This window comes from Rhineura floridana, chromosome 3 (genome assembly GCF_030035675.1).
Source record: "Rhineura floridana isolate rRhiFlo1 chromosome 3, rRhiFlo1.hap2, whole genome shotgun sequence".
In the NCBI taxonomy this organism is placed as follows: domain Eukaryota; kingdom Metazoa; phylum Chordata; class Lepidosauria; order Squamata; family Rhineuridae; genus Rhineura; species Rhineura floridana.
The window spans coordinates 22,225,556-22,251,056 of record NC_084482.1 but is presented as its reverse complement, the minus strand read 5'-3'; the positions used below and the strand labels follow the sequence as shown (position 1 = coordinate 22,251,056).

The following is a 25,501-nucleotide window of genomic DNA, read 5'->3' as shown; positions in this document are numbered from 1 at the left end:
TGGCTGTGCTCTGCCACCCTAGTTAGAGGCAGCATGCTTCTGAAAACCAGTTGCCGGAAGCCTCAGGAGGGGAGAGTGTTCTTGCCCTCAGGTCCTGCTTGCGGACTTCCCCCAGGCACCTGGTTGGCCACTGTGAGAACAGGATGCTGGACTAGATGGGCCTCTGGCCTGATCCAGCAGGCTCTTCTTATGTTCTTATGTTTAGTTTAAAAAAGTAACTTTTCCAAGCTCTGCTATTTTCCATGTGGAAAATATTGTATTTTAATTTGATTTGCTTCTTTCTAAACTTCACAAATCATAGTTCCTAATTAAAATGCATAAATTGGGGTTTATTTTTGTCATTACCTAAGAAAACTTCCCCTCAGAAACCTCTTTTGCAGTGACTGATGCCCCGATCCTTCTGCTCCCCCATTTTTGTCTCTGCCCACCAAATTAAAATGGTCTCGCTACACTCCTGACCATTGGTATGTGGTCCTGCAAGGTTGCCAATGAGGGAATGTGGCCCTCAAGCTGGAACAGGCTCGCTACCCCTGATCTAGAAAAGCCACCAAGGTTTATTTATTTATAGGCCTGGTTTGTACATCACTGTAAACCTTAAGCTTAAACTAAGCCCTGCTGCATGGCAATGACATCATTATGTGCCAGATCTCAGTGCCCACTAGGGATGGGGGAGAAATTCGATTCAGTTCCCATGTTTAGCCTGAAGAAGAGAAGACTGAGGGGAGATATGATAGCACTCTTCAAGTACATGAAAGGTTGTCACATAGAGGAGGGCCGGGATCTCTTCTCAATTGTCCCAGAGTGCAGGACATGGACTAAAGTGGGCTCAAGTTGCAGAAAGCCAGATTTTGACTGGACATCAGAAGAAACTTCCTAACTGTTAGAGCCATACGACAATGGAACCAATAGAGAGGTAGTGGGCTCTCCAACACTGGAGGCATTCAAGAGGCAGCTGGACAGCCATCTGTCGGGAATGCTTTGATTTTGATTCCTGCATTGAGTAAGGGGTTGGACTCGATGGCCTTATAGGCCCCTTCCAACTCTACTATTCTATGATTCAAAGCCGAATTTATCAAACTTGCCTTTTCCAAAACTATATGAAAACCGAAACACAGCTGTCTCTTGAAATTAACACTTATCTGAATTTTGTGATGCAGTTCTTGAACAAAACAATATTTACAAAAATACATATACTAGAGGAAAGTATGAATAACGATGAACATATTAGTGAAAATAACATTCAAACATGCATTGTATTAGGAGAAATTGCTTGCAAAAATTTGTACATTAGTCAAAACTGCCTACCAAAACATGTGTATAAGGTGAAATTGGCACTAAAATGCTGAAGAATTTTCATTAGCATTTTTTTCAAAAAATAAATAATCGCAACTTGTTGCAGAAACATGGAGAACCAAAATTAAGATTGGAAAAACAAGAAATGGAGAGAACCGAAATGGACAGATCCATCCATCCCTAGTCTGCCCACACAGCAGCATTCCTTAGAGCCCTATCCTGTCATTAGTTTACTTACTGCTACTTAATGGATGCATGATGGATAATTTTTCTCCTTGGGATCTTTTGCTGGGGGTCCTTGAATAAATTGGAAGACACAGGCTTGGAGCAAAAGGTAGGCCTTTATTCTCTACAAGCATATGCAGGGTCAGCCCCCCCAGAAACATCCAGGAGAGACTGTACTGAGACACTGTGTGCAAGCTCTTTTATAGAGTACAGTTACAGCATGTGACAGTTATTCACCAATCTCATGAGTTCCTGCCCACCCAACATCACAGTTCCTCCTCTCTACAATCGTTTCCAAACCAATCAGAAAGCATTAGGTAACTCCATGCTGATTCCAAAATTCTGTCCATCTTGTTAATATCTCCATTGTCCTACTGTCTTTCAAGACTAATGAATTTTGGGGCTAGTTGGAACAGGTACTTTTGTGAATATGCTTTCAAGCATACCCAGTACATTCCATATGCCATTGTTCCTGATCAGTCAGGCTGACCCAGGTACACCTGGAGATATTTGGACAAGGTCCTTGAGTCAGGTTTGCCTCAACTTAGGGTATTTGGAAATGTAGGAACACCCCCAGTTCTATTCCTTTGCCATAGGGGTTCTTATGTCCTTATACTTTCTCAGAAATCCCATTTCCTTACTTATAAAATGCATAGCTCAAGAGAGGGGATTATTTAAACACTTGAGCTTCATTTTGAAGCCACACAGACTAAGGAACAGACGGAGTGACTCTGGCTAACTAGTATCTTTCAGCCTCAGGGACATAAAGGAGGCAGGCCACACCCAGAGTACCTTTTTCTTAATGAAAACACACTTATAATGTTATAAATATAATATAACACATGGGGTTATTTTAAAATCATTATTAAATCTCACTATTTTCTCTTCATTAAACATTTAATACTTATTACAGACTTTTCCTCTAGAGGGCATTACTGCTTTAGTCAAGAATCAAATGTTAGCGATCTCTACTTATTACATCAATCACAACTTGGCTCACAGGTTAAACGCTCCCTGATTCCAAACGATAGGGTAATCAATCTCTGTCAATCATGCACCGGCCGATTTGACAAGAACCCAAGAGTTCAAACTAAGTTCTCTCTGCCTGTATTTCTCACAGGCCTGATTGAGGCCTATTGGAAATTCAGGGTTCTTTGTGAGCCTGAATGTCAGATCTTAATAGGCCTACAAGACTATACTTAATGCCTTATGATTATAAAACATATACCTTCTTAATATCTATGATTATATATGTGTGGATATATAAAATTCCCCATTATGCAAAGGGGAGGGGGAGGCAGCAGAGTCCAGGGATACTGGAAAACTTGAAAAATGGTGGGCTAGGGTTCAACCAGAAATCAGTCTAGGGTATTGGCCTCTGAAACTCTGGCATCTAAGTCTCTCAATTTGAAGTTGCCCACAATACTGTCGGCGCGTGCGTATAGATATCATACAAGTAAGAAATTCTAGTGTCGAATAGATCCAGTGAATAAGTCAGGCCAGGCAAGTTTCTTGTAAGAGTCTTTACTGACAAAATACTAAACACAGTTCTCTCACTCCAAACAACTTTCCCCCACACCAGAGCTTCTGCAAGAGCAGCTTCTTATCTACCCAGTTGCCCTTGTCAACCACCTGCTGGCCTTGAGGAACCTGGCAACCCCTCTGCTCTGCTTAACTCTTTTGCTTCAGGTTTCCTTCTCTCACTGAAAAACCCTGTCTGTGAGTCTCATAACTTGCTTTACTGAACAACAAATACTAGCCAGAAAGGAGAGAAAAATACAAATAATATTGTAATGCTACTTTACAAGTCTATGATATGGTCACTTTTGGAATACTGTATGCTATTCAGGTTGGCCCACATTAGAAACAAATCTGATTTAGTTCTCAAGGGGGAGCAGCGCAAGGGGGCAACCAAAATTTCATAAGTTTTAGAAAAGGTTTCTAACAAAATCCTGACAAAATGGAGGTGCTGTGGGGAAGTATTTCATCTGTTCATGGAACTGGTGTTCAGTTCAGCCTGTCCTAGATGGATCTGCACTAATCTAGGGAGATATTCCTCGATATGGCTTTGTCACTAGGGGCTCAAGAAGGCTCTGTGCAGGGTGGCCCAAGACATTTTGCTGTTTCTCTTCCACTTTCCTCTATCATTTGAACAATTTCCTCAGCTCCCTTAGAGCTACTGCCCTGAAGGCATTGAAGCAGCCCACATATGTATGTTTCCGAGCTCGATTCAAGGTGCTGGTTTTAACCTATAAAGCTTTACATGGCTTGGGACCACAATACCTGATGGAATGCCTCTCCCAACATGAACCCACCCATACACTACACTCAACATCCAAGGCCCTCCTCCGGGTGCCTACTCCGAGGGAAGCTGGGAAGATGGCAGCAAGGGAGAGGGCTTTCTCAGTGGTGGCCCCCAAATTATGGAATGCTCTTCCTGACGAGGTGCGCCTGGTGCCAACACTGTTATCTTTTCAGCATCAGGTCAAGACTTTCCTCTTCTCCCAAGCATTTCAGCATGTGTTTTTAAATTGTTTTTTTTAAAATGTGTTTTTAAATTTGTATGTTTGTTTTTAATTGCTGTAAACCACCCAGAGAGCTTCGGCTATGGGGCGGTAAGTAAGTAAGTAAGTAAGTAAGTAAGTAAGTAAATAAATAAATAAATAAATAAATAAAGGTCTGGCACACTTCTAAACTAAAGCTAAAGAAGTCTGGCCCTGAGCACAGTCTTAAGAAGCATTTGTAAGCTTCTCTGCACTCTTTGGGAGGAAGACTGGGTGACAGAAATTAAACAAATAAAGAAGTGCAGTGCCCCCTGTACATACCTGCTCATTGCTTTTAGCATATGGGGCTCCGGATTGTTCTGCACGGAGCTAATCTGTCATTGTGGTGGGTTGGTGTCCATGATTTTTAAGTCGCTTTCTAAACCTATGATTGATACTGTACTGCACTTGCGCTATGAAGTCTTTGACACTGATTGGCTGAGCTGTTGTGTGAACATTCCAACTCACAGACTTTCTTACCACTCAAGAAACAATGCTTCCAGAAAGGCTGCAGAAGAGATAGGGAGCAGAGGCAAGAAGGGGCTCTGGAGAAAACTCATCGAACTTAAACAAGAGCTGTATGCTAGAACTGGTGTGCATTTGGAAGGAGTCAGGAGTTCAGGGGAGCCAGGCCTAGAGACAACTTGGCTTTAGGGCTCTCACAGCAAGTTCAGTTCAAATTTACTTTTCCATTTCCAGCATCAAGCTCTAGTGTAAAAGAGAAATAAAACATTTCTACAAGCTCAAAACAGAAACTGCCTATGCACTGCCCTGACTGGCTAGCCCTGTCCCTGTGATGTCGCCAAGAAACTTTGCCTTGAGGCTCTCTCTAGACCAAATAGTATCCCATCTCCCCCTCCTCTGTTGACCTCCAGCTCTTCCAGGGGAATCAGGGTGGTGAGCCGGCTGAGTTCCAGCCTCCTCAGATAGGGCAGGGGGAGGAATCAGAGGTAGATGAGACTTTTGAGGACAATGAGGGAGGGGGAGTAGCTGACAGCCTGCCAGTTCCCACAGACAGTTCTCCTGCCGAAGCAGACTTCGCTCCCCCTACAGAAGCCTCAACAGAGCAGGTGAGGGATGACTGGGCAGGCACGCCAGCTCCACCCCCCCCAGGATTCCCAGCCTGGCACTTCAAACGCTTTCCAGCCTCCTGAGGCATCTATCGAGCCTGTACTGTCAGATGAGCTGGCACAGGCTCGCCGCCCTTCGCCCCGCAAGAGACCTCAAGAGAAGGTGGGACTTTGCAGGTGTCAGAGATTGCGAGCGCAGGCCTTCCCTACTTAAGGCGGCGCCCCCCTGACCCAGTTGCTGAGTCTACTTTCTTCACACGCTGCAGAGTAAGCCTAGGTAGCTTAGTTAGGGAATGTAGTGAGTTAGCACAGCTAAGTCTATGAAACGCATTGCCTTTGATGTTACTCTAATAAAACAGGTATTAATTCCAGCCTCACCTCCGTTTTGTGACTCTCACTCTGGACAGGAGATCCTCCCAAACTATATTCAACTTTTGAATACCTTACATTGCATTTGTGGCCAATTTTACAATGATTTTTCAGCTGTGAAGTGGCTAACACAGTCTGCTTCTAAATCTAGCCTTGCCTACCCATAATCCCCAGAACAATTTTATAGTTTTAAAAAAAGGGTTCCTTTTAAAATGAGTAAGGTGATTAATACTTCGAAAAACACACAAATGTTCAATGCTGCACTTCTAAAAATAAAATGTAAAAACCAGGCAGCCCATCTGAAGCCCAGAGGAAGAGTGGCACAATCCAGCTAAGCCAGCATTGGTGTGTATATCTATCATTTTAATTTCAAAGCTGGATGACGCTGAGGTTGCCCCATAGCTTGAGAATTAACTGTGAACTCTGTTTCATATTACATCAGTTCACCCTTAGAGCATTTGACAAGTGAGACCTGCAGCACAATGGAATTTCAGGCAGACTGCCTTTTCCCTTTTCCAGATACTCAATTCCAACCCCACCCTGTTTCTGATTTACCCCTCTCAACAGTCTGTCAGCATTCTGTGCGCACTAAAGAGAGCTATTCGCTATGGGCGGTTCAAAAATAAATAAATAAATAAATAAAATAAACAAACTTAGTCTTCATCAGACTGTCACGAGGTTCCCCCCTTCTTGGGTTATTCCAAAATATTTGTACGTCTGCAAACCTGAGCCTCCTGATGCCTCTATCATGTGCAGAGCTGGTGCTGTCTTGACTAGATAAGGATTAGGGATGGACAAATCAGGGGCGTCACTACTGGGGTGCAGAGGGTGCGGCCCGCACCTGGGTGTCACCATGGGGGGGTGACACCCAGAGCTGCCCCGCCCTGCACCGTTGCCCAGCAAGGCTGCTCCAACTCCTCCTCGGAGGCAGGCGGGCGGGCAGGCGAGACCAGGAGCAGCGTTGGCGGGGTGAGGGAGGCGTGCCGGTGTTCCCAGGCCTTCTCCGGCTGGTTGCCCCTCCGGCGCGCGCCCTCCCAGGGGCATTGACAGGGTGGCTGGCCTCGAGTGCACGCGCGCACGCGCGCCCATTCACCTTGTCCATGCCCCTGGGAGGGCACGCACCGGAGGTCCGCACCCCCCCGCACTCCTGCTAGTGACGCCGCTGGGACAAATTTGTCTTTTTTGGCTTCTCTTTTTCCAGTGTTACACTGAGTTCTCCACATATCTGAATCAATTTGTGCAGTTACTGCAAATTTCTCCTAATATGCATATTTTTATATGCAAATTTTGCTTATACACATTTTTGAAAATAATTTCTCCTAATATGATGCATTTCCCATTTTACTGATGTATGCATTTTTATGTACACTTCCCCTCTAATGTACACATTTTTGTACACATTATTTAGTTGCAGAACTACATCACAAAATTGGGAGAAATGCAAATTTCAACAAACAGTTATTCTTTCAGAAAATGTGAATTAGGTAGTTTTGCATTAAAATCCTAACCAAACTGAATGTCTCCCATATCCCTAATAAGGATCCAGACTTAACATATAGCGTTCTTAGTATATAGAATGCTTAGTATATTGTTATATTGATCAGGATGAGACCGGGGATAAAATAGAGCTTTATTTAATAATGCTTAAACAGTAAAACATCTGAACTTGTTCTGTGCTAGGCCTCACCCAGCACACACAACCCTGACTAACTAAGTTCAGTAACTAACTCAGTCTAGCTCCCCCTAGGGTGTGTAATACCCTCTAGAGAAAGTTAACTCTTTCTTTGTTTGTTGTGCATCTAACCTAAAGACACATTTCACTACATTTCCCTTTCTTTGAGTTCTAACTTATTTTGTGTGTGTTTTTCCTATCAGCAAACATTGTGTAGTCTCTATAATGTTCTGGTTTTCCAATTACTCTTCCTCTGGATGTCACTCTCTTCGGACTCTCAAGAGATAGGCTGTCTTTGGCAGATGATGCTTGCTCACAAGAATTTGTCAGTTCTTTGTTCTCAGTCTTTTGAGATTGTTCTGGCAATAAATTCTGCTCTTCTGGTATTTCTGCCTCTGAATTCTCACTTTGTTGTGAAATTGGTTGTGGTTTGGGAACCAACTGTAGATGTCTCCTGTTCCTTTGGAATGTTCCATTGCTGGTAGTGACAACATAAGATCTTGGAGTTTGACTTTGGCTTGGGAGTGTTGCTGGTTCAGACCATCCTTTCTGGTCATCCAGTTTCAGTCTTACTTGTGAACCAGGTTGTAATTTTGGAAGTGTCTTCACTCCATAACACCTGTCATAGTAATATTTGTAGTTTCTTTTAGCCATGCTGTCTGTGACACGGACTTTTCCCAAATCAGGCCACTTAGGATACAAACTTGCTTCTAAGGTTAGAACTGGTGTTCTTAATTGTCTTCCCATTATCAGTTGTGCAGGACTGCACTTCATTGCATTGATAGGTGTTGCTCTGAAGCTTAGCAGTGCTAGGAAGGGATCTTCCTGACATAAGATTTACTTTGCTATTTGTACTGCTCTCTCTGCTTCCCCATTGGCTTGTGAGTAATGGGGACTGGCTGTTATGTGACAAAAGTCATATTTCTTTGCGAACAAAGTAAACTCCCTGCAAATTGCAGTCCATTATCTGTTAATAGTTCATTTGGGCATCCCCATCTGGCAAAGATATTCTTTAGACAACTGATAACAGTAGAGCTTTTTGAATCAGGCATGTATGCAATCTCTATGTATCTGGAGAAATAGTGTATTGCGATTAAGTACTTTTGTAACTCACAGATGTCTGCTCCCACTCTCTTCCATGGTCTATCTGGCAATGGAGTGGTAATGAATGGTTCTTTCCATTGTGCAGGTTTATTTGCCTGGCAAAACTCACAGTTTGCTATTATTGCCTTGAGGTCTTGCCCTATTCGTGGCCACCAAACAGTCATTCCTGCATGTTCTCTGCACTTAGTGATTCCTTGATGACCTTCATGGAGTTTTCCCAACATTTCCTGTCACATTGTAGCAGGAATGACAATTCTATCACCAAATAGGACTGTTCCTTCCAACTCTGTAAGGCTTCCCATTTCTGCAAAGAAAGGTTTAAGGTGAGTTGTCACTTTTATTTATTTATTTGTTTGTTTGTTTATTTATTTATTCGATTTATTAGTCGCCCATCTGGCTGGTTACCCAGCCACTCTGAGTGACATGTACAATGGCCAACCAGTTCTGACAAATTTCAGCACAATTGAAAAGTCTGGGTCAGTGCTGGTAGCTGCTTGAATGCGTTGAAGGAGTGTGGTAGATATTGGTTTAGAAGCTTGTAGAAGATTTACATAGACTTTGATTTCCTGAACTAACTAAGTTGTTTCAAGGTCTGGAGTTTCCAGTGGATTTCTTGACAGTGTGTCTGCTATAAGTCTTGCCTTGTCTGTATTCTGCTTGAGGATTGTACCTCATCAGGCATAAAAGGAGTCGCTGACATCGTATTGCTGCTCGATCCAGGTCTTTGCAATTTATCAGCGGTACCAAGGGTTTATGGTCTGTACAGAGTGTAAATTATTCCAGCCCATAGAAATATTTTGAGAATTTTTCACAAGCCCAAACAGCAGCTAGACATTCCTTTTCTATCTCAGCATATCAGGTCTCAGCTTCTGTTAGTGTTCTTGAGCAACAGGCCATTGGTTTAAACTCTCCATCATGATTTTGGTAGTACTCCTTGTGATGTTCCTATATTAATGTATATATGGTAAGTGTTGTTGTTTTAGAAGATACATGGTAAATGGAGTGAAAGAGGGGGAGTGAATGGGCAGTAGAATGCGAGATGATTGGCTGAGTGTTTAAAATGGCTGAATGTATAAAAGGAAGAGTGAGAGTGGAATCTGGGGGGGAGAAGAGAAAGAGTGGATTGCTTGGTGGGGTTTGAGAGAGTTGTTTGCCAGGAGAGAGTGAAGAAGGAGGGAGGTGGAGTTCGGATTAGTATTGAGTAAAACCATATGCTTATGTGCCTTAAGAAGAAATCTTGTTAATCTTGTTAGCTTTGTTATCTGTAATAAATACTTAATTTGGTTTACCAAAGGCTTGATCCTTGGCTGGGGTTTCACAGACCAGAAGGGAGGGTAAGGTAATGACCAAGGCTGAAGGGGAACTGTAACAAATGGTGGCAGCGGTGAAGAGAATAACAATACCAGTATTCAGAGTCTCTGGGAATACTAGTATTGGGACGTTACTGGTGGTTGCCTAGCAGGGGGATCTGTTGAGATCTGTGCAAGAGCGGGGAGAGAAATCATAAGAGAGAGCGGTCCGGACTGGTGGAGTCGCTGGTGGTGCCTAGAGACAGGCAGTAACCACGAGCAGGTAGGAACCTGACAGGGAGAGCCAGGGAAGGACGCATCACACTCCTCCAGGCCATAACTGCTGGCATCAGCACTCACTACAGTCTGCCGGTTAACTTCATAGTAAGCAGGTACTGGAACCTCTGTTAAGAGTTTTTTCACTGTTGAGAAGGCCTTTTCTTGGCTTGGACCCCAGCACCATGTGCTGTCTGCTTTCCAAAGTGTATTTAATGGATGTTGTTTCTCTGCCAAATTCCACAAGATGTGTCCTAAATAATGTACCATGCCCAAAAATCTTTTCAGTCGTGATGGATTCTGGAGGTTTGAGTGCAGAAATGGCTTCTAGTTTCTTAGGATCTGGACTCACACCATGCTCATTTATACCAGAGCTTGGAAAAGTTACTTTTTTGAACTACAACTCCCATCAGCCCAATCCAGTGACCATGCTGGCTGGGGCTGATGGGAGTTTTAGTTCAAAAAAGTAACTTTTCCAAGCTCTGATTGATACAGTGTCCAAGATATGTAAGGTCTTTCTGGCCTAAGATGCATTTGCTGTTGTTGAGTCTTAACCCTGCTGCCTTTACTGTTGCTAAGACATTGGCTAATCTTTCATCATGTTCTGCCATTGTGGCACCATAAACCAACACATCGCCCATGAACACTGAAACGCCTTCCAGGTGTTGTAACAGCTCTGACATTTCTCTCTGAAACAGCTTAGATGCACTTGAAATTCCAAATGGCAATCTCTTGAAGAAGAATCTCCCGAACAGAGTGAGGAATATAGTCAATTTAACAGTGTCGGCAACTAGGCGGATCTGCCAGAATCTAATTGCAGCATCAAGCAATGAAAATATGCGGGCACCAGCTAAGTGTGGCAGGATATCATCCATAGTAGGAAGAATGTACTTTCCCCATTTGACAGCTTTATTTAGTTCTTTTAGATCCACACATATGCATACTATTCCGTCCTTTTTTGGTACTGGAACCATTGGCGCGCACCAATCGGTAGGTTCTGAGATAGGTTCTATGACTCCACAGCAAACTATTCTATCCAGTTTGCCTTTATTTTGGGTAGCAGTGGAACTGATATTGTTCTGGCAGTGTGAATAGCATAAAGTACAGCCCCTTCTTTGAGCCTTGTCTGTACTTGTGGTGTCTTCAAGGTTCCAACTGTGTCAGGAATTTCTGCAGAAAGCTCATCTAAACATTGCACCAACCCATCATAGTTGCAACATCTCATAGACCTAAAGTCATAGTCATTGTCTCTATAGCAGGTTCTTGCTATGAAGTAGCCCGTGCAATTTAGATGCTGTCCTCCAGGATCTGTTAAAACTGCTGTTGTTTGCTGGAGGCTAGGCAGGTTAGAAAAAGACTTGTAAACAGACTCAAAAATTATGGTGACATCTGCACCAGTGCCTATTTTAAACTTTATTGAGAGCCCACTGATTTGCAGTGATACTTCCCAAGCTTCTGTGGAATTTTCCACCCATGTGACTGGATACAGAAAAAATTGTTGACTTTTTTGCTGCTCCACAGTTTCTCTTACCATTCTAGTGTAGCACACAGTGGCAAAATGACCTGTCTTCTTACATTTGTGGCATTTTGCCACCTTTGCAGTCAGACTGCTCTTTGTGTATGCCCTTTCCCACATCTTGTGCATCTAGGGGCTTTTATTTGAGCATTAGATGTTTAACTGTATATTTGTTTCTGGTATTCTGGAGTTTGGGGTTTCCATTTCTGCAGGGGTTTCTTGGCTGTTTCTTGCAGCCCTTTTAAAGCACCCTGGTCTTCGACCTGGCCTTTTATAACCTCTGAGTTTCTTATCTCCACAGCTCTCTCCAAAGTGAGATTGGATTCCATCTGCAGCTTCTGGGACAGGTCTTTATCCAAAATTCCCACTACTAATCGGTCTCTGAGCATTTCACTCCTGGTGTCCCCAAAAGCACATTCATCAGCTTTCTCATGCAGCCATCTCTGCAGATTCCCCTGGTTTCTGATGTCTCTGGTGACAGCATGCCCTCTCATGAATGAGATTTTCCTTTGGCACAAAATATTCATCAAATTTCCCCAGGACTAAGAGATAGTCATGCTAGTCCTCTGCAGCAGCAAACTCAAATGATTTAAATATCTGCTCTGCTTACTGGCCCATGGCATAAATCAAGGAGCATACCTGAATTTCTTCCTTCTCTTCATTCAGTTTTGTAGCAATGCGGTATCTGGAAAACCTCTGCTTCCAATCTGGCTATGGTGCACATCTGGTGAAATCAAAGGCCTTTCTTTCCCTCCCAGTTGTCTCAGGAGCTCTGCTACTCTGGAGACACTATGAGGATTTCTTAACTTCTCACACCATGTTATATTGATCAGGATGAGACCAGGGATAAAACAGAGCTTCTTTATTTAATAATTCTTAAACAGTAAAACATCTGAGCTTGTTCTGTGCTAGGCCTCACCCAGCACACACAACCCTGACTAACTAACTTCAGTAACTAACTCAGTCTACACCCCTTGGGTGTGTAATACCCTCTAGAGAAAGTTAACTCTTTCTTTGCTGTGCACCTAACCTAAAGATACATTTCACCACAGTATATAGCATTCAGCTGGATTTTGAAGGGTCAGGATCAGAATTTAATCTGTGATGTAATCTGCCTTGAACACCTGTCATATCTCTGTATTCACCTAAAACCTTAGTAATGAAGTGACCAGGACATCAAAACTAAATAGGGACTAGATCAATTGCTCAGCTGCCATCTGCTAGACACCAAAGGAAAGTTCAGGAGAGGAAAGAGACAAAGGAGAGAGAGCTATGTGGGCTTTGCAACAATTGGGTTGCAAGATTATCAGATGGCCTACACTCTGTAGCACTGTTCTGCCCTTTTTAGGGATCCTATGCTCATGCTGGGGGCGGGGGCGGGGGCGGGAGTAACTGAAAGAAGCAGGGTATCAATTCATTCAACTTCCTGAGCTTCTTCCTGGCAAGGTTCATGTTGAGTTCAGCCAATTTTGGTCAGCCAGTTCCCTCCAAGTTAAACTAACACAGCTAGCCACTCACAGCTCTTCTAAGTCTTTTTTCTTTAGTTAAAATACAGCAGGGGATGGGGTGTAAAGTGGGATTTAGATTAGGCCATAGTGTTGAGGGACGTAGTTGTTTTTTTAGCTAGAGGGGGAGCAGAGAGGAAAGACAGGTACAATAGAGGTACTTCCTCTCCACACCCCTGCAGTTTTGGGAGGATTAAAGGCAGAGAAATGGCATGGAGGGAAGAATTAGCCCACCCCCCAGCACTATGGACCCATTTCAACCTCCCCTCCCCTTTTTACAATTTGCTTTTCAGAATCACAAAATGACACAAGGAGATGTATGATTTCATCTCCGGCATAACATCTAGGTTGACATTTTAATCATTGCTAATTTAATGGTTTTTATAATGACTTGCTACTTTTGGTAATGGGAAGCAATAACCCGCAAGCTTTTTATTTTGCTAAATTAGACAAGCAAGCACTGACATATTGGACTAGTTTGGTACATGTGATCACCTATACAGGTAGCCCCCTTAACCACTCATAACTGACATGGCAATTGTCAGGAAGGCTGATGATGTGTGTGTGTGTGTGTGTACTGCCTTCAAGTCGATTCCGACTTATGGCGACCCTTTGAATAGGGTTTTCATGAGGCTGAGAGGCAGTGACTTGCCCAAGGTCACCCAGTGAGCTTCATGGCTATGTGGGGATTCAAATCCTGGTCTCCCAGGTCATAGTGCAACACCTTAACCACTACACCACACTGGCTCTCAAGGCTGATGATAGCGTAATGAAAATATCTGACACTCAAAAGAACATTAGAGGAAGACATTGACATTTAACACACAATGTGAAGAAATGTGTCCCAAATCCCAAGCCTTGCACCTGTATGCATTTCTTGAACTGAGCTGACCTTGCCATTTGAGAAGGGATCATAGCTCACTGGGACAGCATGTGCTTTGCATGTCAGAACAGGAAGGGGAAATCTGTGGCCCCTTCAGATGTTGTTGAACTCCAGCTCCCATCATTCCTGGCCACTGGCCATGCTGGCTGGAGTTGGTGGGAGCTGGAGTCCACCTGAGAGTTCCCCATTGTTGATATAGAAGATCCCCAGGTTCAGTCCCCAGATTCTTCATTTAAAGGTATGTCTGGTGGAAGGCCTTGAAAAACTCTTGCCATTCAGTATGGACAGTACTGGACTAGATGTACCACCAGTCTGACCTGATATAAGGCAGCTCCTACAATCCCTCACTCAGACAATAGGAGAACATGTCAGTCGCTGAGCACACTTGAGGTTATGTCCCCACGTAAAGGAGAAAGGGGCGATCTGAATGTATGAATGAGCCATCACAGATCAAACACCACAGGCAAAACTTTCATGGCATCTCCCATCTTCTCAAACTCAAGAGTTTTCAACAGTTCATGCATGTGCCATCAATGTTGGCTAATCTTTATTTATTTGTTTATTTATTAAATTTATATCCCGCCCTTCCTCCCAGAAGGAGCCCAGGACAGCCAAAAACAAACACTAAAAGCACTTTAAAAACAAAACACTTTAAAACATACTAAAATGAAACATCTTTAGAAACATATTAAAACAAACATCTTTTAAACATATTTTAAAAACAACTTTAGAAACAACTTAAAAGGCAATTCCAGGACAGACACAGATGGGGATAAGCCATTAACTCATCTTGCATACATAACCACTTCATTGCAATGCAGACCAACATATAAAAGCAGGGGTGGAGAACCTGTAGTTCTCCGGATGTTACTGGACTCCATCATCCCCATCCAGCATGGCCAATGGTTAGGGGATGATGGGAGATGGGGGTCCAGCAACATCTGGAGGGCACCGCAGGTTATTACCTACCCCGATGTAAGGAATTCAAAACAGGCTGGAGGGTGAGGCACCTCTCTTTCCTTCCCAGCTTTGTCCAATCTCTCCTTTCTGAGAGACATTTTATGAGACGTGAAAGGACAGGCAGTGTACATGCCCCTTTCCAATACATTATTACATTTAAAGAAACCTCTCTCCAATGGTACCTTCTCCTGGGCTCGGCTGAGTTGCTTTTGGACCCGCTTTGCGAACAGCCCAGCGCCTCCTGTCTTGCCCTCTGCCATGGCTGCATCTAGTTGTGCAATTTCTGTTTTCAGCATCAAGTTGTGGTTTAATCTTTTTTTTTAACTTCTGTGAAAGGAAGTTTAAGAAAGGAGTGTCAGCTGTCACCAGGCTTGGCATCCGCTTAACCATCAGTTGTGGGGCGTGCCTCCTCAGCTGAATGCGGCATGAGCTGGGCTTCCTTTAGAAAGAATTTAACAACATGAACTTGTTAAAATCCACCCTTCATCCATTTCAAATTACTGAGAGTAAAACAGACAGTAGTACACTCGCTTCTTCTTCATCATCATTGGTGATTCAGATATGCAAAGTATTTTGAAATGGATGAAGTGCCGATTTTATTAAACCGTGTAGTTTGGTACTGCCTGTTCTGTATTTTGTAATATGTTGCAACCTGCCTTGCAGCCTTGTGGTGAAGCTTTGAGTATAAATGCTAAAAATAAAGTGGAAGAGAAATGACTTGCTAGATCAGCCTAAACAGTCCATCTAGTTCAACATTCTGTGCTTACAAATGCCTCTATATGTGCTATATTTACTGTATTTATTTTACCTAAGGATTGATAAACTGATTCCAAAAAATGTTTCCAAAGTGGCGAACAAAAGAAATATATATATAAAAAAGAACATGTATAGTAAAAAATAAATATATACATAACAATCTAAAACATAAGATCTTAAAAATATCAAATTAAGCAAAGGGCACGTCTAGACTGTCAGTATTATGTAAGAGGGATTCAAGTGCATATTGGGAAGTTTAGGTTTGTGCAGTTAAAGCGCTCTGTAGTCCCAGCACAACAAATCCATTTTAAAAGAAGAAATGAACTTTTTGTGTTAGGAAACTGTGCGGCATGAACAAATTATTAAGGGGAAGATGTAAAAACACCCTGCAAGCAAATCAGGATGAATGTGGGATGAAGGCTCATTGTCATATAACATCCACACAAACATCTTAGATGAATGCTCAAAAAGGACCAGATATAATTTAACCACTGTATAAATTTTGTGCAAGCAAATCAGGATGAATGCTCAGTAAATAGGTCATCTGAAGGAGCCTAAATTCCATATAATATACAGTATAAAACTGATGAATCGCCTTTCAGGTAGAGCCCTCTTTAAAAGCTCCATTTTCAGTAGCCACCTAAAGGCAAAATGATAGGCATTTGTCTCTATTTGATTTGAAGCTGACTCCATAGAGCCGTTCAGTGTTAACACCAGGTTTGGATGGATCATTATATATCACATTACATGGGTGACAGGGTAGGGCTTAAGGGGCATTTTATACTTAAACTTAGTGTGTTTGCAGCATTTTCAAGTGTTTAAAGCACTTCACACACATTATTTCAGTAATGATTCAAACAGTCCTGCAACGTAGACCAATATTATTTTCATATTGCAGAAAGGCAGCTGAGGCTGTAAGATAGTAAACAAACTTGAGACCGGCTACCAAGTTCATGCTAGAGTCACAATCTGAAATGGGAACTTCCTTATTTAGAGCCACTATTAACACTGTACTACTAGCGTCACTTCGTCAAATACACTAGTACTCGGCTGCTCCAGTAATTTGGACCTGCTTCCATATACAGCAAGCTCATAGGCTTATTCATTCACCATATCAGACATGCAGTATCACAGCCCATATTTAGAAGAAATCTGAAAGAGTGAAGTGACACGTACTTAGCAGGCCTTTTAAAAGTTTTATTTATTTATAATTTTATTTATATCCCGCCATTCCTCCCAGCAGGAGACCAGGGCGGCAAAAAATTCAACTTGTAATGTAGGCACTCTGATGAATACTGAGATACCAGAATGAACTGTAACACAGTTCATTTCGTGTTTCAAGTTTGAAACCAAAACATCCACCTTGATCTCTGCACCAGATTTCAAGGGTTAGGGTTAGCCACAAAACGGACTGTAATGCAGCATTTGAAGCAAACCCTTATTAACATTGTGTTTCACTATTATGTTTATTTAGCCCTGTCAGTATAAATGGAACTTTACAAAAGTTAACAGAGACAAAAAAGACAGGTCTGTGCCTCAAGGATTTTACCATTTAAATTTTGACAATGACAGTGAAAACAAAGGGAAAGAAGGGAAATTAACAAAGGTGAATGAGAATAAAATTAGGTACACATACGTAAGTTTTATTTTGATTGGGGATGAAGACTAAAAAGGTTAAGCTTAATAGGAAAGGTGAAGGGAGAGAAGAAGCTCGTGGTGAGGCTTTAATCCCAGCCAAATGAACCACTGATCGTATCACACCAGCATTAAAACCCACGTACTCGGGCTCTCAGTCCATTTTTAAGCTCAAAGTGATGGTGCTTAAGGCCTACTTGGCCTAGGAGGGCCCACGTAATATAGCACTGCCTTCCCCTGCACCAGTCCGTCCAATCACTAAGATCTGAAGCTCTCCTCTGAGTGCCGCACCTGTGTTCCCCTTTGGTGAGTGGTGACAAGAGTGAGCTGAGACCCTTTTTAGTCCCCCCCCCACTTCTGGAATGCCCTTCCCTGGGGTGGGGATGTCACCTGTCTACTTTGTCATCTTTTCAGCACCAGGTGGAGACCTTTCCTCAGGCTTTTAAAATCTTATTAGGCCATGGGTGGTAAGCCTGTGGCCCTTCATATGTTGCTGTACTACGACTTTCCTCTTCCAACAAGCCTTTTAAGTTGAGACCTATCCCAATCTGCATCTGTCTTAGAATTGCTTTTAATATGTCTTTTAATATCTTTAATCCTTTTTTTAAAAGATGTTTTAAAAGTTTTTTTTAATGTTTTTAACGTTGTTTTGTTTTAATGTATTTTAAGGTCTGTTTATGATGTTTTAAAGTGTTTTGGGGGTTTCTGTTTGCCGCTCTGGGCTCCTGCTAGAAGGAAGGTCGGGGTATAAATAAAATAATAAATAAAATAAATAAATAAACTCCCATCAGCCCCAGTCAGCATAGCCAGTGGTCCGGGATGATGGGATTTGGAGTCCATCAACATCTGGAGGGCCACAGCTTCCTCACATCTGTAGTAGCCCTTTTAACCTGCTGCAAAAAATAGCTTTTCCTTATTAATTTTAATGTTTTCTTTTTATTTTATTATTTCTTATTAGTGGTACTGTTTTTAGCTGTTAGCTAACCTGAGAACATTTATGCTGAAAGATGCATAATATACATTTAATAATAAAAGATCATGCTTCCTTTCATACTCAGAAGCTGGATTATTTAGTTGTCTCCATCACTGAATATTCTATTCCACACCAGCTTAGCCAATTCTGTATCTGAGGCTTCATTGCCACCACTGGGGATTTTGAAACAGTAGTAAGATGCCAAAGACCTTATACTCTTGTGGAATCCCTACAATCAAGCAGCAAGGGGAAATGGGGCTCCTTCAGACAGTAGAATTTGGCATTCTCCCAGGATGGCCACTGTCCCACGACATTATCACCCTCCAAATGAAGATGGCTAGAGGAACTGATGAAGAGAATAAGGGAGGATCAATAGCCCTATTAGTGTATAAAGCCTTAAATGGCTTGGGGCCTAAGTACTTGCAGAAGCACCTCCTCCAATACCTGCCATCTTGAGATCTGCAGGAGAGGCCTGCAGGATCTTCTTCATCTTGGCAACCTTACTGTAGCCATGATGGCGATGCTCTGCCTCCATAGTTGGTGGTAGTATGCTTCTGAATACCAGTTGCTGGAGACCAAAGGTGGTGGTGCGGAGAGTGCTCTTTGCACTCAGGACCTGCTTGTGGGCTTCCCATAGGCATCTGGTTGGCCACTGTGAGAACAGGATGCTGGACTAGATGGGCCACTGGCCCGATCCAGCAGGGCTCTTCTTATGTCAGGAATTTTGCTTGTCCGCCTTGGTGCTAATATGTAGGTGCCTGCTGGAGATGTACTTGATTTTGGGGGAATGAAGGGGGTTTAGGGCCTAACTGTTACTGTGGTTGTCATATTTTATTATGGAAATTGGCTAACTGATCAAACGTTTGAGAGACATTGTTTTATGTGTTTTAAGTACTGACTGAATGTATGTTTTATTATATGATGCTGTATATCAGGGGTGAGGTAAACTTTTCAACCTGAGGGCCACATTCCCTCATTGGCAACCTACCAAGGGCAGTATGGCAATGGTGGACGGGGTCCAGAGGTAAAAATTATATTTGTACTGTAGGCCACATCCCAGCCATGCAAAAGTCAAAGGTTTCTACATGTACACATATCTCTACACACATACATGCACCTATCCAAACAAACAAGATGAATTATCACAGGTCAGGGACAATTTGAGGAGGGTGCAGAGCAGGATTGGTGAGGGAGGGTGTATCCTAGGGAAAGTCCAAAGGGCCAGAAAGAGAGGCCGGGAGGGCCATATTTGGCCCCCAGACCTAAGGTCTCCCACCGCTGATGTACATCGCTCTGAGCTTCTTTGGGAGGAAGGGTAACACATGTATACACTTTTTAAAAAAAATTCCTGTGGTGACAGAATGTGGAAAGGAACATGAGGATTGGGAAGCACGATCAATACCGTTAGCCCCATCCCTGATCTACATTTAGGCTGCAGCCCTAAATCTACTTACCTGGAAGTAGTCCCACTGAACTCAACAGGACTTGCTTCTGAGTAGTCACGAGCAGGATTACATTCTTCTTCATGGCTTTTGTGTGTATTCACTGCATCTGCTGAAGCTCTCTCCACCCAGGTTGCCACCCTGCATTTTGTGGGTTCCCAGATTGTGCCAAAGCTCTGTTCAGATTGCTTTGCATGGATGATTGAGGAGATCAGGGTTGTATTGAGTTTTAGTCCTACTCAGAGTAGACCCACTGAAGTTAATAGCCATGATTAATTTAGGTTCCTTACTTTCAGTGGGTCTACTTTGAGTAGAATTTAGTTGAATATAACCCAAAGCCAGCAGCACAACTCCCCTCCTACCTGCATTTGAATCCATCCATGGTTGCTCTTTTCTGTCATTGTTATTACATAATAAGTGATTAGTTATAGGATTTTAAAACTATCCCACTTCTTCCCTTGCTAAATCTTCAACATGAAGAAAGCAGTTTTTAAAGAGAACGCAGATTGAACTTCTAAAAGCACTTACTTGCTTAGAGCAAATTCCCGTCCTTCATGGCTTTGCTAATCTACCTCATAAGAAGGCTTGGAAGGCCACCCTGTCATTTTAAAATATAAAATTATCTCTTACAGTCTAAACAACCAGATTTTTTCAGCATGTCTGGTTAGCAGGCTCTTAAGAAAAAGGGAAGGGTGCCCCCAGTCTAACATACTTGTTTTTGTGTATATGTTGCAGCGGAGTGCAGAAATAACTGGTCTGTTAAAAGACTTGTTAAAAGAATAAAGAAATTTAAGGTTTATTACTACAAAGAGGTAAAGTCATACATGCTGAAGAAGCCATGGAGCTTCCACTCAGGGAGCCATTACTAACTAATTAAGAACAAAGACAGGAAGAGAAGGGAGGTGCAAAGCCTGCAAAAACAAGAAATACTTAAGAGAGGAATCAGCAGAGGGACAAATAGCTTGCCCTTCTGTCTGTCATCCCCCCCCCTTCGGTTCAGGTCACTTGTAACATGCATTGGTGCTTTACTCCCAACAGTTTAGTCATCTTAATCACTGAGTATCTTTGTGGTAACTCTTAGCAATTCAGAAAGGAGTGAAAATGGGATATTTGAAATGGTGTAACTGCTATGTTATGTGAGGCACAGTAAAGAAATAACCCTCTTTCTGTTGGGATAAGCAAGCTTGCATGCTTTTAATAGGGAGATGTCCCTTCTAGCCAGAATTTGGGGACACCTCTATGCTTGTTTACTGTACTGTAACTTCCTATTGATAGGTGTTATTTCCCTTCTTCTTTGTTAAGAGATGTTGTTCTCTTATTAGCATAATTCTCCATTAAGCCACAGGAGAGAGAGAAGCCTCTACAGGCTTCTCTGCCAGATTATCCTAATTGTGGACTAAATCTACTACCTACTTCTATCTTTTCTCTGCAAGCTAGAGCCTATGTTTCCTGAACTGAGTAAACATTCTCAATACTTTTTAACCAAAGAAGACTGTATCTGCTGCTTTCATTCAGCTAGCCTGTATGAGGGGAAGGTAGGCTGGTTAATTCTCATTCCGCTTTGCAAAATATATACTCTAAGAAATAGAACTATTCCTATTTCATTTTAAACCAAATACTTTTTAGATTTTGTGGAGCCTGATATTTGATTCAAGATGGTGAGTAATGTGCTTGGTCTTTGCCTAAACCCACACAGTACCCAGGGCTGGCCCAAGACATTTTGCAGCCTGAGCTGGAGTAGCAAATGGCACCCTGTTCCACCCACCACCACCAAGTCAAGGTGCACAGTATCCAAGGACATCCAAGTTATTTTGTTACCTGAGACAGAAAATCCCACAAGCACCTCTGCTCCTTCCTGACAGCAAAATATAGTAATTACAAATTACATAACTAACAATTTGCTGTCCTTTTGTGAAACTTAAAATGTGCCTGAGATGGCTTCGTCATTTTGCCTAATGGTAGGGCCAGCCCTGACTATACCATAAGCCGCATACACCTGCAGCATGGTAGGGCAGTAGTCTTCAACCTTTTCCAACTCAGAACTCACCTTTAACGCAAACATGCCTTTGGGGACCCATTTATTTTTCTTTTTAACCATATATCTGTTTGATGGTAATGCTGCTGTTGTGACCCACTTTAGATCAGGCCATGATCTACCGGTGGAAGACCAATTTGGTAGAGAATGGAAACCAAGTTTGGCAGGTAGAGTGTGAATGGAAACAACTGACAAAGGAACAATTTGGATTTTACTGGCTAGTTCAGAATTTCAGAGCTTGGAAGTAACTCATTACAAATAATGAGTTACTTGTAATTTATTACTTTTTTGAGTAACGAGTGGTTAACTTCATTACATTTTGCTGGTAATAGAACGAGCAGTAACTTAATTACTTTTGAGCTGTAACTTGTACATTTCCAGAGTTACTTTTGGGCTTTATGGGGGTGGGGCGGGGCGGGGCGGGAGCAGGGGAAGTCTTCTGCTCCTCTGATTTGTGGATAAAAATCATGTGCTTCAAATTGGGCTTCTGTGCAGCTTCAAGGAGGTGGAGAGCGAGATGGGGTGGAGAAAACAACTGTTTAAAAATGGACAAGAGTAGAGGGAGAAAAGAGCCGGAGGGCAAGGAGGCAGCAGAAAATTGGACATGAAGAACTGGCTGTGGAGATGAGAGATGATGATGTACATGTGTGTGACGTGCAAAGCTCGAGGTGGCTTCTGCCTCTCCTCTCTTACAAACAGAGAGAGACTCAGCCAGGGCTTCAGGGTGAGCGAGGGGCAGGCAGAAGTTGCAGCAGCAAGCAGGCAGGGTCCTAAAGAGCCGCTGCTTCCAGTTTTCTTTCCTGCCCTTCCTTTCTTGTGAGGAAGATTTTCCCTGGAAGCTCTTATGTGCAAATCCTCCCCATGGCAAATGCAAAGAGTTTTAAACAGGCACTTGTCCAGGCACTTGTTAAAAATGATTGTATAGCTGACTTACAGTACAATATATACAGATCTACTCAGAAGTAAGTCTTTTTATGTTTAAGGGAGCTTACTCCCATTTGCAGGGGGGAGGAGAGAAAAAATATGACCCTTTATAGTACAAAGATGCATCAATCTGGTTAAGGCAAGTAAAATGTGATGCATGTAATACAAGGACTAACTTGCAATCCAGTACTTGTCTACACAGAAGTAAGTCCCATTGGGTTTAATGGGTCTTACTGCCAGGCAAGTGTGTAATGTGTACACACTTACCTTGGCATAAGACCCATTGAACCCAATAAAGCTTGCTTCTGAGTAGACATGTATTGCATTGCAGGTTTAGTTTCCTTCTTTCCCATTTTAATTCTGCCTTCTGTATCTTCACAACAGCCCTGTGAGGTAGGTTAGGCTGAGAGTTAGGGAAGGCCCAAGGCAATAAACAAGCAAAAACAATGATGAGTAAAAAATTAAAATGTGAAAATGCTCACGCGCAGAGTATTTTTGTCGCTCGTTGTCAAGGCTTTGTGTGTGGGTTTTTATGTCTATTGTCTCATAACATCTTTTTGCCTGAGAATGACATATTTCATACTGTTACAGATTTTTAAAAAAAAAAATTGCCCAAATTCTGTGGTTGTTTTCTTTTACTTGAGTTCTTTGCACGGTTTAGGGGTGGCACTGCAGGAGATCAGGCTCTTATGGACAGCTATGGGGCAGGTAGAAATTAAATGGAGTAAGCCTCTTTTGTATGAAAATACAATCATGGGGAAAGCTTCACCTGTTAACCTTCTATCTGTCAGACATCTTATTAATTGTGTATGCCCCCCTCCCCAGATTTATTTTTGATTTGTGAATGCATTACCATTCCCTCCCCCCATTTATTTTTGCAACAACCCTGTGAGGTAGCTTAGGCTGGGAAAATATATGTACATAAGTGGCAGTTGGTAGTTGTAGTTGGTACAGCATTAGCCCCTGAAATGCTGAAATGTATTCTGGTGGAGTCCAGTCCTATATATGTCTACTCCAAATTAAGCCTCTAATCCAGCCTTTCCCAACCAGTGTGCCTCCAGATGTTGTTGGACCACAACTCCCATCAGCCTCAGCCAGCATTGCCAATGGTCAGGAAAGATGGGAGTTGTGGTCCAACAACATCTGGAGGCACACTGGTTGGGAAAGGCTGCTTTGGGTCTTCAACATAGTGCCCTCCTTTCAGTGCTTAACTTTTAAGCAAATGAAGGACTGGGAACTAGGAACCAACTTCAGCTTTGTGACAACATAACCAATTATCAGGGATGACGGAAATTGTAGTCCTACAACATCTGGAGGGCACCACGCTGGCTATCCCTGATCTGTAAGGCCCCACAAGTAACTTTTGTCATTTGTTGCAATACATACAAGAACGTAAGAAGAGCCTGCTGGATCCAACCAGTGGCCCATCTAGCCTAGCATCCTGTTCTCACGGTGGCCAATCAGAAGCCCTAAAGGGAAGCCCACAAGCAGGACCTGGGTGCATGAGCAGCATCCTCCTCACTTGTATTTCCAGCAATTGACATTCAGAAGCATCCTGTCTCTGACAGTGGAAGTAGAACATAGCCATCCTTGCTAGGTGCTGCTGATAGCTTTATCCTCCAAGAATTTGTCTAATTCTCTTTTAAAGCCATCCAAGTTGGTGCTCATCACTGCTTCTTGTGGTAGCAAATTCCATAGTTTCACTATATGCTGGGCAAAACCACATTTTTAATTGCAGGAGAAGGGATAACATTTATGCTGGTGGATTACTTTTGATATGTGCATTTCCTGCTTATCTACGTTATGTCTCTTAAGTTCTGCTTCCGACAGTTCAATTGTGCATACATGTCTACCCAACGAGTTTAATGGGACTTACTTCCTGGTAAGTATGCACAGGATTAAGTTATTACCTCTAAGTTATACTGTTGACAAAAAAAAATTACAAAGGCAACAAGTAAAGTACTAAAGTTTGCATTTTTCTTTGATGATAGGGGATTTCCATATTGGTCAAAATGTGTTTTAGTTGAAAGGGGTGCTGCGTTGTTTTTTGCAGCACAACATAGGCATGGCTTCAAACACCGCAGTAGAACACCTGTTCGGTACTGGTGGCAACATAATCTGTAAAAAGACATTCCTTGTCTGACGTGCTCTTTGAGCATCCTGTTCTTTTGAGACATAACAGAAACGTATTGTAAAAGCAGCATTTCAAGTGTAAAATTGGATTTCAAGTGAACTATATGTGTGTTGGGGCATCATCATTGCTGGGGGTGGGGTGGGGGGATGTGAGATTCTGTTATGCCTTTCTGTTAATCTTACAGATAATTTTTTTTATTCTACTACCCTCTGTGTGTGCGTTCTTATTTTTAATGTTGTTTTAGGCTACTTAGATGTGCAGCAGCCAAGGCCAGCACCTTGTAGGCATTTTTTTTAAAAAGTAACTAACATGTAATTGTAGTAATTACTTTTGAGTAAAAGTAAAGTAACCAGTTACTTTCAGAGCAATTGTAATGGTAATTACTACTTTTGGGGCCATGTAACTGTAATTGTAATTTATTACTTTTCAAAAGTAATCTTCCAGCTCTGCAGAATTTGAGGAAACTGGACTGTTATATCAGATATTGCCTGTTTGCTTGTTTCTGCCCAACCTGTACGGTAGAGATCTAATATTAGGAAAAACAGCAGAAACAGGAATTATTTTACCAGTCAGTCTTAACTGGTTTTTGAACATTTAAAGGAGCTTGGCACAAAGCAGCAGGCTGAGCCTATATTTCAGTTGTTAATAGCTGATAGAATCTTAATTGCTCAGTTTTGGGAGGAAGTTAGCCAGCAGTCATTTAGTTCTTCTGGCCAGCAGTCATTTAGTTCTTCTTTTTAAAATATAGGCAGTGGCAGCTGGTAATATTTTCACTTGGTAGGGCTGCAATTTTTAACCTTGCTGTTTTCATCACAGTAGGACTTGTACAGCATTTATTTGGGAAAGTATGCCATTACACATGGTAGAGTGCCACTGACTCCTTACTAAAAATATAGC

At 42.4% G+C, this 25,501-nt stretch overlaps 1 protein-coding gene across 3 annotated transcripts in view; it reads right to left on the bottom strand.

Moving 5' to 3' along the window:
- Positions 1–20,086, bottom strand: part of BIN2 (bridging integrator 2) — an 80,217-nt gene extending 60,131 nt beyond the window's left edge. For 2 of the 3 annotated variants that reach the window (XM_061614943.1, XM_061614945.1), the window contains exons 1-2: positions 20,040–20,086; positions 14,888–15,032 (exon numbers count right to left, since the gene is read on the bottom strand). In XM_061614943.1, the coding sequence (XP_061470927.1) occupies positions 14,888–15,001 (114 nt within the window). In that variant the 5' untranslated portion in view covers positions 15,002–15,032; positions 20,040–20,086. Of the gene's footprint in view, positions 1–14,887; positions 15,045–20,039 lie in introns of those variants that run through there. The other variant, XM_061614944.1, reaches the window with a different exon arrangement.
- Between the last annotated feature and the right edge of the window lie 5,415 nt (positions 20,087–25,501).